The sequence below is a fragment of the Candoia aspera genome, chromosome 6 (genome assembly GCF_035149785.1).
Source record: "Candoia aspera isolate rCanAsp1 chromosome 6, rCanAsp1.hap2, whole genome shotgun sequence".
NCBI classification, from domain to species: Eukaryota; Metazoa; Chordata; class Lepidosauria; order Squamata; family Boidae; genus Candoia; species Candoia aspera.
Window position 1 is genome coordinate 30,863,417 of NC_086158.1, and position 19,147 is coordinate 30,882,563.

Genomic DNA, 19,147 nt, shown 5'->3' on the forward strand with positions numbered 1-19,147 from the left:
ACCAGCTCTTTCACCTGACTTCCAATATTTTTACTTTAATCTACTCAGTGAGAATTCAATCTTACCAGAGTAAGAATCGCTCAATTGTAACTTGGTTAAAATAAATGCATTATAAGCCTTTTCCATAGGATTTTTCGCATATTCCAGCAAGTACACTTTGACCAAATTTTCCAGCTGTTGAAACAAAAGATTATTTTCTTCCTTCCTTCTGGAGGCATAAGCAATTACATAATCTTACATACAGGTCTGTTAAGTATCCCATACAGTCTGTATAGTGGGCGAATCACAAATAAGTTCAAAAAATCGTAAAGTTAGTTGTCTATTATAACTTAAGAAGCCATCATCTTATAACAGGGAGGTATTAAAATGCAGCTTCGTAGCCTAAATTGACATTTTTTAAACTGAAGCTTTAATGTATGATCAGATATGACAATAAGATAAATAGAAGAGTCTAAAATCCATTCCAGTACTGTAGTGAAGGAGAAATGAAGAAATAATCTACAGTAATCTGGAACATTCTATGAGTATAAGAAAATATATACAGTTCCTGGTGTGAGAATGAAGTTTATGCTAGACATCAGTCAAATTAAACTCTTGTAAATAAGCCTGAAGCAGTTTCCAATTCTGATGATAAATGCAATTTTTGGATGGAATATTCCAATCCAAATCTAAATGCATCATAGTACTGAACTAGCCTGCAAAGATTAAATGATAATGTGCTACCTTTACACAGAGACTGATTTGGCAGTCAGTTTTAGAAGTGACTGGAAAGTCTTTTCAAGGTGAAATCCAGCTGGTGATTTCCAGGTCCCAGGTCCTAGACCTACAGTACTTATGTATGTCTAAATAGGCAATTATTACATACATATAATTTTCCTAAACAACAGTGTTAAACTGAGGGCTAACAAGCAAAAGATTCCCAACACCTGGCCTAAGTTTTTACTGCAGATTTTTTTACTGTCTGTGCAATCTTTAAGGCATATTCTGTTCCACCAAAGTATGATTCACTTCCATATTGACAATAAGCTCAAATAATAGTTGTTATTATAAGATGAGTTGAAATGGAAAACATCACTAAGACCTGCTCATAAGCCATTGCAGTCCATCTCCTGATCCCACACATTATGTTAATGTAATTGATTTTTTAAATGTAGGTTTGTTGTTTGCAGTGGGCTGGCACAATCAGAGAATAACTTAAGCATTCCCTTCAGTCTGCTTTAGTTTTGTTCAGTTATTCCTGACATGAACAGAAACTGATAGCATGTAACATGCCAAATATTATTTCACTGACTCCATTTTAGAAAATGCATGGAATGAGCCCCCGAAGTCTCATCTTGTTTTGCATGTTCTTTGCCATCTCTTTTTGATGAGCTGTAATTAAGCACTGCAATTAAGATGATCAGGCAAGAATAAGCTGTTATCTCATGTGTGAAGAGAACCTCTATAGGGATGTATCCAATTACACATTAACTATATTAGTCACTTAACTATCTTAAAGAATGATGTGGTTGTTCTGAATTTATAGTCTGTGCACTGTTAGACAGTGTTTCAGTTCTCTGATTTACAACTGGCAATACAGGCCTTAATAGGGACAGATTAGTCTATATGAAATTTTCTTTTTAAACAATGTCAATTAGAATTAAGCCATTCATTTTTATTTTATTTTTTTTAGCTGAAGAAAAATTGTGAAGTTTCATTTTTGTATCTGTGGAGTATGACTTATATCTACTTGTAGGTTTGCTGAGAGGCTGAAGAAAATGGGATGTTAATCACAGATTTTTTTTAGTTCAAGACATCCTTGCAGTGTTTTGGGGATCAAGGGCCACATCACAGAGTAGCCAGGGCCAAAACAGTGAAGAGGATGGGCCCAGTGAAATAATAAACATGATTTAACTCTAATTTGCATGTAAACTAAATTAAAATACAACCAACTAATTATAGTTAATAAGATTAAAATAGGTAAGGAATTGGTTAGAGAATCTTTAAAAAGGGGGGAAAGTGGATCCAGGAAACTACAGACCAATCAGCTTGACCTCAATACCTGGGAAAATCCTGGAAAAGGTAATCAAGCAGCAGGTTTGTGAGCACCTAGAAATGAACAATGTGATTACTGGAAGCCAGCATGGGTTTGTTAAGAACAGGTCATGCCGAACAAATCTTATTGCCTTTGATAAAGTGACTAAATTAGTGGACCAAGGAAATGCTGTGGATATAGTATATTTAGATTTCAGTAAGGCATTTCATAATGTAGACCACAGCCTATTTCTTGGTAAGATAGAATAATATGGGATAGACAGTACCATTACCAGATGGATTCACAGTTGGCTGACCAACCGCACTCAGCATGTGGACCTTAATGGAACTACATCTACATGGAGGGAAGTATGCAGTAGGGTACCTCGAGGTTCTGTCTTGGGCCCAGTGCTCTTCAACATCTTCATGAATTACCTAGATGAGGGGATTGAAGGGGTGCTCATCAAATTTGCAGATGACACAAAGCTGGGGGGAATTGCTAACACTTTGGGAGATAGACTCAAGATTCAGAAGGATCTTGACAGACTTGAGCATTGGGCCCTATCCAACAAAATGAAGTTCAGTGGTGAGAAATGTAAGGTTCTACACGTAGGAAAAACCAGGTGCATGAGTACAAGAGAGGCAGCACCTGGCTCAACAGTAGTGCCTATGAGACGGATCTAGGTGTCCTGGTGGACCACCACTTAAAAATGAGTTGGCAGTGTGCTGCACCTGCCAAAAAAGCCAAAGCATTCCTGGGCTGCATCAACAGAGGGATTGTATCAAGATCACAGGAAGTGATAATGCCACTCTATACTGCACTAGTGAGGTAGAACTGGAATACTGTGTCCAGTTCTGGTCACCACAATACAAAAAAAGATGCTGAGGCCCTAGAAAGAGTGTGGAGAAGAACAACAAAGATGATAAGGGGTCTGGAGGCTAAATCCTACAAAGAACGGCTAAAGGAACTAGGTATGTATAGCTTAACAAAGAAAAGACTGAGGGGAGACATGATAGCAGTCTTCAAATACTTGAAGAGCTGCCACAGGGAAGATGGTGTCGATTTATCCTCCATAGCACCTGAAGGTAGAACAAGAAGCAATGGGTGGAAGGTCATCAGAGGGAGATCCAACCTGGAAATAAGAAGGAATTTCCTGACAGTGAGAACTATCAAGCAGTGGAACAGTTTGCTTCCCAAAGTGGTGGGTACTCCATTGCTGGAGGTTTTCAAGAAAAGATTGAACAACCATTTGTTTGAGATGGTATGAGGATTCCTGCCTTAGACAGGGAGTTGGACTAGAAGACCTCCAAGGTCCTTTCCAATCCAATGATTCTATGATTACTAGAGATGTGGGAATCAGACACACCAGTTGGTTCAGTCTGAACTGGATTCAATTTGAACCATTAAAATGCACATTCGTGTACACAGAAAGAGTCCAGACTGATCCAAATCAATTCAGTCAGGTTTCAATCAACTAATTCTCAATTCCAGTCTGAACTGATTCTGAGCACTGAATAGTTGCACAAGTCTAATGATTGTTCTGCATATTTTCTTTCTCTTCTGTAATTTTAAAAATCACAATGTGGGGCGAGAAAACTGAAAGCCAATACTCCTTAGAGGATAAACTAGTTTGAATCAAAACAGCTCAAGCTTTTGATGGTTTAATTCGAATGTTGCAGTGCTTAAAGTTGTTTGACTAGGAAAGAATTAAACTATTTGGTCTCAAAAAAAAAATATCTTATGTGAATTTTTGTATTCCAAAAGAATTGCTCTACCACACATGGCTTGTTTTAAAAAATCCTTTATTACCTGAGACCTTTCCGAACAGGATGGGATTGTGTAGTCATGTACTCAAAAACAAAACTGTGGTACATATCCAAGATATAGTCCTTCAGTATACCATCTAAACAAGCTGGCAGTTCAAATTAATTTATTCATGATTTGCCCAGAGAACATACACAGCACCCTGCAAGGATGTTTTGGTGGAGTGGAAGTGTAGGAAGAGCAGTGTTTCCTTCTTTTACATCCTGTTCTGTTCCTTGTTAGATTTATATCCCACTTTTCTCAAAAGCTCAAGTCATGGGATCTCTCTTCAATTCATCCCTACAACAGCAAACTTATTGGCCCAATAAGTTTCTATGGCTAAGGTTAAATGAACGAACCCCGGTCTTCCTGGTCATAGTCTAATGCCCTAACCACTACACTACACTGGCATAGTGGTTTTCAAGCCTTATCTCCCCCTTCCCTTCCAGACTTGTGAATGTTTGGCTGTTTGACATTATAGAGGGGCCTTCAAGGATTTAAGATCCTTCCAATTCAAAGCTTCTCAAAAGCTGTTCTTTTCAGATCCAAAGCTTCAGCCCTGCCATACCTCTGTGGGGAAGAATTTTAGAGGAAGCCCTTTTATTTAAGAAACTAAAATTACATCAGATAGGCTAGAAGATTTTACGAATATTAAGAAAAAATGGCTTGACTCACTTTTGACTTTTTTTCTTAGTACTTTTTTTAAAGCTTTATAATCCTAAACATCATGAATGTGGCTGCTTTACCACCCCATTCTTATAGTATAAAATTGAACAAGATATTTTGTCCCAATTATTAGTATATTATGATGAATTATATTTTAAAAATTATTGGTACTGTTATATTATGAAGATTATGAAGCATCTTTAAAAAAATGTCGCACAAAGTGAAAAGAAATCTCCCTAGCTGCAATTTTGTACCTGCAGATTTAGACTAAATCCAGATGAACTTATTTCCATGTCTCTGTGTTAATTCTGTGTTCACTTTTCATTTTCTTTTTTTTTAAAATTCTGTATCATAATTTATCAGATAAAAGTATATTTTAATAATACGAGCTCATCCATCACCATGAGATGAGTTCTGAATAAATTAGGGCAGTGTTTCTCAACCTTGACAACTTTTAAGAAGTGTGGACTTCAACTCCCAGAATCTTGGGAGTTGAAGTCCATACATCGTAAAGTTGCCAAGGTTGAGAAACACTGAACTAGGGCCTACCATAGGAAAGATTTCTCAATATCTCTTTCCTCGTGGTCATCCAGATTTCTGCAGGCTAGACCTGGGAGCAATACCTCATGCTTTAGAGATTTTATATCCACTGCTGGATTTTTTTGAAAGGCCCTATTCCTGCAAAGACACTGGCCATAACAGTCAGTGAAAAGCTGGAACATACACTCTGACTTTTCCACAAAATTAGAGGTTTTAAGATCTCTTTACTGCTACCCAGTAATAATCTGAAGTTTTGCAGCCCAAATATATAGTAATAGCCCAAATAGTATTGTACTGTGTTACCTGGGATTTATGTAGGGGCTTTAAATGTGTTTTTAAAAGTTGTGGCACATTAACTAGCACAGCCCCTAAAGGGAAAGAATTGGCATCTTGTGGTTTAGTCTGTATGCCTTACATGAATAGTTCATTTTTCATCAGGGTATAGTTATTGTTATAGAACTATCAGTTATAGTTCATTTTTCATCAGAATTTTTCTCCAACTTTCTAGTAGCTTTAATGGATGACTGATGCATAGTTTCAGTCATGATAATTTGCATCCTGTTGAAATGGGGGGCTGCAGGGAACTTCCCTGCTCAGCATTTAGAATCATAAACACATTTTATTACAATATTTTATTTGCAAACATGTGTAGTGTGACTATTTATAATTTTGAATTAGCAACAGCATTTGAAAAACAAGCCCTCTCAATGAAAGGAGGTGAAACCATTCTTAAGAAAAATGGTAACGACTCTTTAGTCGAAAGGCAAGTAATATGTTAGGCTGCATTTTTAAAAGATTATTTAGTGGCATTCCAATTATTGGGAAAGGTTTTGCTTTAAGGCATTGTTCATCAACCACCAGCCCTTCAGAAGCATGCAGACTACAATACTAAGAATGTCAAGGTAGAAAGAGAGTTTGGAGTTTAAGAACAGAAGAATGTTCTTCATTGGCTACGATTAAAGACAAGCTGGGGCATCCTCCAAGACTGTGATAAAGAAGTTGGGAAAGAGATTTTATTTCTAATCCAGGCCAGATAATTGACGATGCTTTCATTAAGCCATAAATTAATTATTAAACCCTTTAGTTTCGCAGCTTATACTTGGATTACTTTAATCTAGAGTTTCATTGCATTTAAATTGAAATGAGTGATTCAACCTTAACTCCAGATTACAGTATGAAATGAGGATGGTGATATTCCATTCTAGCATAAAGGAATAAACCATAATAAATTACAGTTTCCCCTGCATGGATGTAAACTGTAGATACAGTAACCACAGTACAGTTATCAATGTGTATGAGAGAAGACAGATGGGTGAGACAGCAGTATACAATTATAAAGTTGTTCTTAGCTTAATAAGCCATGGCCCTTGGCTTAATAAATCATAATCAGCACATGTACCCAACTACATTATATGTTCAGATTATATGTCTCTTAGTATTTCTACGGTAGATTTTGTGAACCTCTCATCTACCTGAAGAGCTCTTCACCTGGCATGAACTACCTCTTCTTGCATTTTAATGTCCTTTAAGAGTCTACAGTTTGCTTTGCTTTAATATAGTTGGTTCAGTATTGACCTTGTGAATTCTATGTCCCCAGGTGTTATAGTACGTAAACCATGTTTTATGGTTTAGCATATTGTACAAGGTCAGTAAATTATGGTTTAATCAATGAACAAAATTAAATAAACCACAGTTTCCAAGATACAGAAATCAGGTCTTAGGCTCTCCTGGCTGACAAGTCAAAGGTGACCTTGTTATATTTATACTATCAGTTGGCCTCCTTGGCTTTACAACGAGCAATATTCCTAAGATTTTTAGATTCTCCATATTTCTACTTACTACGTCTGGGTTGAGATAACACTAAATCAGAGGTGAGTAAAATTCAAGAGCCTGATGATTGCAATCCTGACCAGGAGGACTACAAGAAGCTTTTTGGTGATGTTGTGATCTTATCAGGAGTGGTATGGCACATTTTTTGGCCTCATTTTCGGTTCGTGGGATGGGATGGGAATGGAGTGGGAGGCTTGTTAAAAAAAAAATGTCATCTTTAAGGCTGCCTCCAAACCACAAAAAACAGGGTAAAATGCCACTGTTGAAATGTAGCCATTTTGCAGCCAAAATTTAGTAGTATTTCAGGATGCTGGGGTGCCATGTGCATCCCACCCATTGACCTCCCCTGTACTAAATCATGATTTGTTTAACTGATTTTTAAAATTTACTGCAGTTGATTTGCTGTAACACCTTTACATTGCATGGTGAAAATAAAATTACTTTGAGAACCTCTTGTAGATAACCAATGCAATAATGCTGTATTCAGGCTCATGATTTCATTTTAAGAAGGACTAAGAAATTTTTCTCTTTCAACAGGTCCTTTGCAGTAACAGCCTGCTAGAATCAACAGACTATTGGCTCCAGAATCAGAGGACACCATGTCAAATTGGCATCATGGAGGACAAGTTAGAAAAGAACTGCAGCTCAGTAAGTCCTTTGGGAAATCTAAACCTTTGTAGAGGAGGATATGTACAGTCATAGCTGCAAAACAGCATTTGTCACAATGAAACTGCATAGTAGTCAGTTAGGGAAAAGTAATGCCTAGTGGCAAAATCCAATCTATTACCGAACTGAACTGAATTGAACTGAACTGAACTGAAAGTAATTTATTCTATCACATATTTATGATTTTTGTTGTTGGAATTGGCTCCCATGAGAATAGATCTGACAGTTCTCCATTTTTTTCCCCCAGTTAGGAGAGGGAGAAAAGGAGATTCATGGGAAAAAAAAAACACCTATGCATACCAAAGAAGATAGGACAAATGGCCATCTTTTAATTTAATATTTTAGTTTATGTTCATAGAAATGAGGCATGGGTTCTATTGGGGTGGGGACAGGAGAAGAGAGAAAAAGAAAGGTATAGACTTAACCAAAACCACCAGGAAAGGTTCTGGTTACTACGTATGAAGGGTGTGACTAAGAGGAATATTTAATGGTTGATGGAACTGCTTGTCGAAAGAAACAAAGAGGGCCCTTAAAACACAAAGGTAAAGGTAAAGGTAAAGGTAAAGGTTTCCCTTGACGTAAAGTCCAGTCGAGTCCGACTCTAGGGGGCGGTGCTCATCTCCGTTTCTAAGCCTTGGAGCCGGCGTTGTCATAGACACTTCCGGGTCATGTGGCCAGCATGACGACTCGGAACGCCGTTACCTTCCCGCCGAAGTGGTACCTATTGATCTACTCACATTTGCATGTTTTCGAACTGCTAGGTGAGCAGGAGCTGGGACGAGCAACGGGAGCTCACCCCGCCGTGCGGTTTCAAACCGCCGACCTGCCGATCGACAGCTCAGCGGTTTAACCCGCAGCGCCACCGCGACACAAAAAGAGATCAGCCTGGACTTGGGGTAGGGGGGCGGTTTAGAAGATTGCTAAGCAATTTTATAAATACCTTTTGAAGTCTATTTTAATTAAGGAACAGAGTGAAACAAAACTGAAACATTACATTTTTCTTAATTCTGTTCTTAAAATAGCTCTCAATCACCATCAATAATAATTACAATTATTTTACAACAGCCATCCTCAGTCTGAAAAATTTCACATGTATGGGATTACAGTTCCCATAATCTCTAGTCATTCTGGTCATGATTTAGGCTTTTTTTTTTCATATACCTTGCATCTTTTGGTTATATCCTTTCCCTCCCTCTGAAACCTAAGTTATTATTAGTAAAGGTAAAGGTTTCCCTTGACGTAAAGTCCAGTCGTGTCCGACTCTAGGGGGCGGTGCTCATCTCCGTTTCTAAGCCTTGGAGCCGGCGTTGTCATAGACACTTCCGGGTCATGTGGCCAGCATGACGACTCGGAACGCCGTTACCTTCCCGCCGAAGCGGTACCTATTGATCTACTCACATTTTGCATGTTTTCGAACTGCTAGGTGAGCAGGAGCTGGGACGAGCAACGGGAGCTCACCCCGCCGCGCGGTTTCGAACCGCCGACCTTCCGATCGACAGCTCAGCGGTTTAACCCGCAGCGCCACCGCGTCCCTCTAAGTTATTATTAGTCAAGAGATATTTTTAGTGCTAATCTGCTGCTTAGAGTTCAATTTTGAAACACCTTAATTATATTCCACCAAGGAAAAAGAAAGGATAGCCTTAGGAGATTAGTGTTATAGCAATAAGAAAGCCGTGGCTATTTCTTCAGGATAGTTTCTCAGAGTTTCTGTAGGAGTTAATGGTATCTCCATGGTTTTATAAACACAAGGCTAATGCTTTGTTTTAAATGATCAGATTCATATGGTCCTAATGACAGTTAATAATAAGGAAGACTTCCAAGATAAATGTTCTCTCCGCTTCAGCTTTGCACATGTCCGTTGCTGCTATTTGATCACAGTACCAGTCCATCTGCTTTATGCCTGTCTGTTAATTATTTGCTGCCTGAAAGGGGGAGGCAGGATAGCTAACTTATGTAAAGCTTCCCTATCTGATTTTCCCAACCTGTTGCTATAGTACATAGCATAAATTATGGAATGGGTATATAATTTCCTGATTTTATTTATTCATTACACTTTTCTTCAGGGAGCTCAAGATAGCACACTAGGGTTTCCTTCCTTATTTTGTTATCACAACAACCCTGTGAACTAGGTTGGGATGAAAGATGATGATTGGTCAAAACTCATCCTGTGAGCTTCATGGTCAACTAGCTTATTTTATTAGTTGTAAACCATTAAAATTAAATCCCAAGTTTATTTATGCAAGAAATATAGACAAACTTATTGTTCTTTCACATCATGTTTTTGCCCCAGTCACTTTGCAGCTGAAGGTCTATCTATTTGCTCTCTTTCTTAGACACTTTAGAATGGATGGAACCAATATAGGTGGGCCATTTACCCTTGCTCACTTTTGACTCTGGCTCCTGCTTAAGGATGAATTGTTACTCAATTTTATTGGAATTATAAAGGCAAAGACAGTTGACCTCCACTGCCCATATGCATGGTGTCATTGTGCTTGCTAAAGGACATGCCTCTGCAACAGCTGAAATAGCATCTTTGGAAGATGCTATTCACATATTATTGATCATACCTTACATAGAGCATTCTGAATGAGTTCATGGTATCTAAATGGTAGAATTGTTTCTGGAAGCTCTCTAAAAATTCTACCTAGTATATAAACCTATCCTCAGAAAATATTTTGACACTTTTTAAAAAAAATCCCCAGAGTAATAAAAATATGAAACCTGTGTAAGTATCACTAGAAATGAAATAAAATGAAATAACTTTATTTTAGTGGTTGACCAGCTTTGAGTATTACTCTAATAACTGGATATTTAGCAAGGCTACATAAGTAGTAGTGTCCAGCAGACCAGTTGGTTGCTGAGTGCGGCAGTGTGGATCTGTAGGTATCATCTTTGCAATCACTCTATGATCTTCTTAGAAATGGAATCCCAGGAAGAGTTTAATACAGTCTTTCCTGTGCAGTGTCATGATTTGGTGCTATCTTGGGTCAGGATCTCAGTGTGACCAGAATGATTTCAGGTATAAACAAGAAGTGCCCTGCTAACTCTTAACATATGGTACCAAAGGGAGCAGATGGCAAGCATGACATAAATATTTATTGGCTCATTTTTGTTAAGCATTCATCAGAAGTGACAATTAATTACATCAGAACTAAAAAGCAGTCAGCTTTCATTACAAGAAAACATTCACAATTATTTCTAAAGCTATGAAATATGCAGAAAAAGGTTCTGGGTGACAGCGCCAGGTACTGATATGGAGAACAGCCTCTAATATACCTATAAATCTACCAGGACATTTTTGAGTTAATAGGTTCTTGGAATAAGTTATTTTCTTTCCTGGGATCTTGGCAAAATATGCTAAAATCTTGTGGTGCTATGGATACTACTGTAGGCATTTAGTGGCAAAATCCTGAGGATTTACCAGCATCACTGTTTTGCATGATGGTGCAGGGAAGAAAAAGGGAAGGTAAGGATGAGAAACAAATTTAATCTGTTTTGATTTACATTTAATTTAAGTTTAAAGTATTTTAAGTTGGTGCAATTAATATTACAACTCCCTATTTATTCAATGGTTCCCCTTTTCTGTGACATTTTAATTTGCAATTTTGTGCCAGTATGGGAATTGTATCCAGTAATTTTGGAAGCTATTATGTGCCAACCAGTCCACTATGGCATGTTCAGCAAGCCATGATTCAAATAATTTTGGCACAGTATTATATGTGGATGTGGCCACTGAGTTGTTCACCAGTAGAAGTCTCATTTCTATTGACTCCCATGTGACACTTATTCCCAGAAGAGAAAGACCAAGGCCTGTATGGAGCAGCACTGCTTAGAAGAACCACCTTCACTTCTCCTGAAGGAGCAATAAAGTTTGTGCTTTGCTTCAGTGGAAGTCCTTTAACACAGCTTGCCTATGTTAAGCCTTTGGAACACCAGCTGAGTGGAAGGCACAATCACTTTAAAGGCACATCATCTGATGCTTCAGCTGAAAAGAAGCATCCCTTTGAGACTTCAGGTAGCTCTACAAGATCTCAAAGGGAGGCTTCTCTTCATAGGACATATGTTTTAGAATGGTCAGCAAGTGGTGGGCAGATGAGGGAGCATGACCATTTCAGAACCAGTCCAATGATATGAAGGACAGTATTCTTTAACATCACAGTGATCCAAATATACGCCCCAACCACAGATGCTGAAGAAGCTGAAGTAGAGCAGTTCTATGAGGATCTGCAGCACCTACTGGACAACACGCCTAAAAGAGATGTTATTTTCATCACAGGAGACTGGAATGCTAAGTTGGGCAGTCAAATGACACCTCGAATTACAGGTAAGCATGGTCTGGGAGAACAAAATGAAGCAGGATGTAGGCTGATAGAATTTTGCCAAGACAACTCACTCTGCATAACAAACACTCTCTTCCAACAACCTAAGAGATGGCTTTATACATGGACTTCACCAGATGGACAACACCGAAATCAGATTGACTACATCCTTTGCAGCCAAAGGTGGCGGACATCTATACAGTCGGTAAAAACAAGACCCAGAGCTGACTGTAGTTCAGATCACGAACTTCTTCTTGCACAATTTAGGATCAGACTAAAGAGATTAGGGAAGACCCAGAGATCAGGTAGATATGAGCTTGCTAATATTCCTAAGGAATATGCAGTGGAGGTAAAGAATAGATTTAAGGGACTGAACTTAGTAGATAGGATTCCGGAAGAACTATGGACAGAAGTTTGCAACATTGTTCAGGAGGCGGCAACAAAATACATCCCAAAGAAAGAGAAAACCAAGAAGGCAAAATGGCTGTCTGCTGAGACACTAGAAGTAGCCCAAGAAAGAAAGAAAGCAAAAGGCAAGAGTGATAGGGGGAGATATGCCCAATTAAATGCAAAATTCCAGAGGTTAGCCAGAAGAGGTAAGGAATTATTTTTAAACAACCAATGTGTGGAAGTGGAAGAAGACAATAGAATAGGAAGGATAAGAGACCTCTTCCAGAAAATTAGAAACATCGGAGGTAAATTCCAGGCAAAAATGGGTATGATCAAAAACAAAGATGGCAAGGACCTAACAGAAGAAGAAGAGATCAAGAAAAGGTGGCAAGAATATACAGAAGACCTGTATAGAAAGGATAACAATATTGGGGATAGCTTTGATGGTGTGGTAAGTGAGCTAGAGCCAGACATCCTGAAGAGTGAGGTTGAGTGGGCCTTAAGAAGCATTGCTAATAACAAGGCAGCAGGAGACCACGGCATCCCAGCTGAACTGTTCAAAACCTTGCAAGATGATGCTGTCAAGGTAATGCATGTTATATGCCAGCAAATTTGGAAAACACAAGAATGGCCATCAGACTGGAAAAAAATCAACTTATATCCCCATACCAAAAAAGGGAAACATTAAAGAATGTTCAAACTATCGAACAGTGGCACTCATTTCACATGCCAGTAAGGTAATGCTCAAGATCCTGCAAGGTAGACTTCAGCAATTCATGGAGTGAGAATTGCCAGATGTACAAGCTGGGTTTAGAAAAGGCAGAGGAACTAGGGACCAAATTGCCAATATCCACTGGATAATGGAAAAAGCCAGGGAGTTTCAGAAAAACATCTATTTCTGTTTTATTGACTATTCTAAAGCCTTTGACTGTGTGGACCATAACAAATTGTGGCAAGTTCTTAGTGGTATGGGGATACCAAGTCATCTTGTCTGCCTCCTGAAGAATCTGTATAACGACCAAGTAGCAACAGTAAGAACAGACCACGGAACAACGGACTGGTTTAAGATTGGGAAAGGAGTACGGCAGGGCTGTATACTCTCACCCTACCTATTCAACTTGTACGCAGAACACATCATGCGACATGCTGGGCTTGAGGAATCCAAGGCTGGAGTTAAAATCTCTGGAAGAAACATTAACAATCTCAGATATGCAGATGATACCACTTTGATGGCTGAAAGCGAAGAGGAACTGAGGAGCCTTATGATGAAAGTGAAAGAAGAAAGTGCAAAAGCTGGCTTGCAGCTAAACCTCAAAAAAACCAAGATTATGGCAACCAGCTTGATTGATAACTGGCAAATAGAGGGAGAAAACAGAGGCAGTGAAAGACTTTGTATTTCTAGGTGCGAAGATTACTGCAGATGCTGACTGCAGTCAGGAAATCAGAAGACGCTTAATCCTTGGGAGAAGAGCAATGACAAATCTCGATAAAATAGTTAAGAGCAGAGACATCACACTGACAACAAAGGTCCACATAGTTAAAGCAATGGTATTCCCAGTAGTTAGTAACATATGGCTGCGAGAGCTGGACCATGAGGAAGGCTGAGAGAAGGAAGATAGATGCTTTGGAACTGTGGTGTTGGAGGAAAATTCTGAGAGTGCCTTGGACTGCAAGAAGATCAAACCAGCCCATCCTCCAGGAAATAAAGCCAGACTGCTCACTTGAGGGAATGATATTAAAGGCCAAACCGAAATACTTTGGCCACATAATGAGAAGACAGGACACCCTGGAGAAGATGCTGATGCTAGGGAGAGTGGAAGGCAAAAGGAAGAGGGGCCGACCAAGGGCAAGATGGATAGATGATATTCTAGAGGTGATGGACTCATCCCTGGGGGAGCTGGGGGTGTTGACGACCGACAGAAAGCTCTGGCGTGGGCTGATCCATGAAGTCACAAAGAGTCGGAAGCGACTGAACGAATAAACAACAACAACAACATTCTTTATTTATGGAAAGAGCAGAACAAACTACTTAAAATGAGTAAATTCTCTGCCTTCTGCTGAATAATAGGTGTAGTGGCTTATTTCATGCAGTATTTTTGTCAACTTGCATCTGAGTGTCAAGTGTTTGAAAGAGAAAAATATTTTGCTGCAGGGAGAAATGTTTTTATTTTCCTAGGTGCTGAATTTTAATGAACCTAACCCAAAAAGAGAAATATAACAGTCCAGAAGTAGAGGTGAGGGAGAATTCCTTCATTTATGCTGGCCTTGTTCTTTTTTAAGCACTATTCAGTATCTTGGATGAAAAGTTATTTTAAAGGCAACCCCTTGAATTGAATGAGTAAGACCTATGAAATTCATTGCTAGGGTTTCTTCTGTCTTTTACCTCATTTTAAATTAATATTTTTTTCCTACTGTTATTTTGCTTCCTTGAATCTAAATCTGAATAAATTAGGGAAAACACCTGAAGTATAGTTGTTAATTTCCTTCAAGTATGGGGGATTTTGGTTTTTTTAATTTTAATTTTAATTTAATTTACTGTGTACTTTTCCTTTACTCCAAGGGTAAGTAACCTTTATAACTCTGAGAGCTATAAGTACTCTTGGTTGGTGGATCAGAGGCCACATATGTGTGTACAACCCGGGTTCGATCCCAGCGGAAGCTGGATTCTCAGGTAGACGGCTCAGGTCTACTCAGCCTTCCATCCTTCCGAGGTCAGTAAAATGAGCACCCAGCTTGCTGGGGAAGGTGACGACTGGGGAAGGCAATGGCAAACCACCACGCTATAGTCTACCAAGAAAACGTCGTGAAAGCAGTGTCCCCCAAAGGGTCAGACCAGACTCGGTGCTTGCACAGGGGACCTTTCACCTTTTTCACACACACACACACACACATCCCCTCCCCAATTGATACAATCACATTTCCTGATAAACAGTCAAATTCCAAAGCTTTGGTATATAATTCAGCATTACATTAACATCTTTAACATTTAAAGATTTTCCCATAAATCTACTAATATACATTAATATGCTATTTTATACTAATTGGAAAAGTGATATTATTCTAGACATCAAGGAATGGTTGTCAGAAATGTGCGATCTATCTGTTTTGGAAGAGGCAATATTTTCTACCAATCAAAGGATGCAGCAATATGTGTTATTATGGCAGAGATTCTGTGATATCTTACAGTAATATCTTGCATTGTTCATATTATAGTAGGGAATTCATTGGTAAACCAGTACTATTGATAAGTATAAAATATAAGAGATTTTTTCATTTCCTTCTTAGTTTGTATGTTTAGTTTGTACTTTTAATTTGTTTTAAAGGTTTATGATTAAAGATTGTTTTGTTACAAAAATAAAAATATTAAACAACAATAATTCTAAAATATATGCACACTTATATACACATACACATATTTATGAGCATTCTTATGCAGAACTAAAGAAGTTGTTGTCGCGTCGCGCGACCAGTCCTTCGCCCTTCGGTCTATGGGATTCCCTGGGGGGGAATGAGCCAACGATTCCCTCGCAAGGGTGAGGTCGAAAAAACAACGGTAGGTACAGGATTCTTTTGTGGTGAGAGACGCTACATCTCAGGAGGATGCTGGTACTGCCTCCTGTGTGCCACGCCCCCACCTCCTTTTATTCAGCAGTTCTATCAGGGCGGGGGAGTGAGTACAAAGAGAATAGGGAAATACAAGTCATGCCCTTATAAGGGAATATACAGCATTCTGAGGCTACGTGAGAGACGTGCAATCTAGCTGTGCAGTAATGGAGTCAGGTTCGTCACATTTCTACCTTTTTTATTTAATTTAGTCCTCCCCCCAGAGGGTCTGAGTCGGGGAGCCAGGGACTCTTCAGTCCAAGGAGACCCATCCCATCTTCCTCTTCCGGGGGGTAGTGTGACTGGGGGTCCTTGTCCATATCCGATTCACTATCAGAGGACCATCCCAAGAGTGGTGTTTTCTCCATACCTACAGCAGTGACCAGGTGTTGAACAGCAAGCTTTGTCTCGGATACCTCTGAGTCCAATGTATGAAGTCTCTGCTTTAAGAAGCGGAGAACGCGACCCAGCACACAGGGGCCTATGGTGCATACGAGAATCAGTAAAAGGAGGGGCCCCAACAGAGTGGACAGCAGTGTGGTTAGCCACGGAGAAATGCTAAACATATTTTGATACCATGACATGGATTGTTGGCGCTCCGATTCCCTTGTTTTTAAACGGGAATCTAGCTCTTTCATAGAGTCCAATACTACTCCTGAGTTGTCGGCATAAAAACAGCAGTCTTCCTTTAGAGCAACACACAGTCCCCCTTGTCTGAGGAACAGAAGGTCGAGACCCCTACGATTTTGCAAAACCACTTCGGATAGAGAGGTAAGGGAATCTTGTAGCGCCACAATAGATTGTTCGATGGCGCGAAGGTCAGCGTCAACGGTAGCACTAAGGTGACGCAGGTTCTGATCATTGACAACAAGGGCTGACACACCGGTGGCGGCTCCGGCCGCACCTAAGCCCAGTAGGACTGATAAAGTTACAGCAGTCACTACTTCGCGCTTAGCTTTGAGGGGGTAATGAGGGGGCTCTAGGACGGAGATAAGTTCGTCAGGGGAATAGATGGAGATTTTGGGGAGTAGGAGCACCTGAATACAAAAGGCGTTAGTTCGTAACAAAGTATCACCATATACACATGCGGTGAGGCCAGAAGAACATGCCCAAACAGAGTTGTTCCCAGGGATAAAGTATTGCCCTGTCAATCGGGCAGAGATATTAGGAGAGGTAGTGTAGAGTACACCGTAGCCACCATGGCCGGTGTAACCGTTGATGTTCAAGCGATTTTTTGGAAGATAGAGGGCACAGTGATCATGAGAAGAATTAAGGCAATATTGAGTATAGTTAGCAGGAACACGGCCAAGGCAGCAGCCCTGTCCTATTATAGAGGTGATAGTCAACGTGGTGTTTTGCCAGCGGCAGGAGGAGGCTGAGGTAGAGTTTCGGATAGGGTCAGGAGAACCGACTGCTTCATAGAATGGTGGAGAGGAAGACAAGCAAAGCCAACATTGAGATGTGTTAGAAGCGGTGTGAACGAGGGAAAAGGAGGAGTTAAGAAGAGAGACAAGGGGGTTTTTTTGTTTGTTGAGGGGTTTAAGAAAGGTGGAGTGAATGTCGTCGGCATTGGGCCCAACAGGTGGGGACTGAGGGAGAGTGACCTGTCGTTGGATGTAGAATATGTTGCCACGATGAACCCCGGGCCATCTGGCATACATACGACCTCCCCATTTTACACCTGAGTCCCAGGCATTCCCCAGAGCTTTCCCTGCAGCAGTGAATTGTACAATAACCGGATTACATCTATTCCAACCCCCCTGTCCTGCCGCACCCTTTCTGGTTGCGGTGCACCTAATGTCCTCTCTCAACCGAGTGAGAGTGATGTAATCAGTCTTATATGGAGGGGTCCAGTCGATGTGGCCGGTGGAAACGCAGGACCAAGACTTGCAAAAATAATCTGCTAAGCCTCCGCAGTCGTGCACGTGATCAGGGCGGGTGTCATGTCCTGGACACACATACAGGGGCCACCTTTTAACGATGTAGTGGCTGGGCGCTGGGGTGCCGTCCAGCCTCCTATAGGCTGTCACTCCTAGAAGCATTTCTGCAAAGTCAAAATACAGGTTAGGGAAACAAGATGCAATTGGGCTATAACAGGAGGAGGTATTCAGGACCTGACCCAAGGCATCGCGGATTGTCCAGGTGATACTGTAAGGGCGATGCGATTCCTGGGCGTCGGATGCCAGCAGGCGTCGTCCCTGCCAACGGGCGGGCTCAGGAAGGGAGAGTTGAAACAAGGTGAGCGTAAGGCGAGATGAGGTGGCGAACCCCTTAATTAACTTTGTTATTTCACAGTGGTATTGTCCTAGATCGGTCAACTGCATGTTGGTGACAGCAAGGGTAGTTTGGCGAAAGTGATAAGTGATGGAGTAGGAATCGCCATCTTGGAGAAGGGTGTTGTTGCGGAACCAGCGCCAGAAGGTGCCTTTGTTTTTGATGGGAGAGCGTTGAAGACATTCCATGGCGTTGGATGCTGAGCTGCGGCCGATGATGGCAGGGTAGCGTAAACGATGGGTTCGAATGAGAGAGGTTGTTTTAGGGTTCGTTGTGAGGGGAGCAGAGATGGAAGAGAGATAACAGAGAAGGAGGATCAAGGAGGTGCTTGTCAGGAGGCTGCCCATGATATGGCCGGATACAGCGAGCAGGAACCCAGAGCACTCGATCAGGAAGTTGCACAGCAGCGTAGCCTTTTCCCCAGGTGACGAGTTGCGCAGGGCCTTTCCACTCAGGGCTGGGCAGTTGCCTAAAATAAACAAGGGGACGGGAAGAGGGAACTACTGGCTTAGAGAAGTGTCGAGATGCGGCCGTAGCAGGGGGGGTACCGGTAAGATTGAGGAAATTTAAGGTAAACAAGGTGAGATTAAGGAGATTTTGTAACATCGGGAGGCTCGGGGGGCCTAAGGCCTTTTTCCCCGTTTGCCGATCAAGGGCATTCTTTAGGGTCTGGTTAGCCTTTCCACAATAGCCTGACCTTGGCTGTTGAATGGTATACCGAATCTGTGGGTAATGGACCACTTACGGCAAAACTCAGCAAAGGGAGTGCTGACGTAAGCAGGGCCATTGTCAGTTTTCAAAGTTTTGGGACATCCCGATGTGACGAAAGTGCGAATACAATGATTGATTACGTTTTTCGTGGCTTCTCCTCTTTGCAAAGTTGCCAGGATGAATCCCGAATAAGTATCCACAGATACATGGATATACTTCCAAGGTGCAAAAGAGGGATAATGAGTGACATCCATCTGCCATGTGTCACAAGCTTGGACACCCCTGGGATTAACTCCCTCAGGGATGCACTTTGCCTGCAAACTGCAGGTTG

The 19,147-nt window shown here is 40.7% G+C and overlaps 1 protein-coding gene across 1 annotated transcript in view; it reads left to right on the forward strand.

Annotated features, from left to right (window-relative positions):
- SPHKAP (SPHK1 interactor, AKAP domain containing) overlaps nucleotides 1-19,147 on the forward strand; it is an 82,817-nt gene that overhangs the window by 19,736 nt on the left and 43,934 nt on the right. Inside the window, exon 3 of the mRNA XM_063307779.1 lies at nucleotides 7,391-7,501. Within this exon, the coding sequence (XP_063163849.1) occupies nucleotides 7,391-7,501 (111 nt within the window). The remainder of the gene's footprint in view (nucleotides 1-7,390; nucleotides 7,502-19,147) is intronic.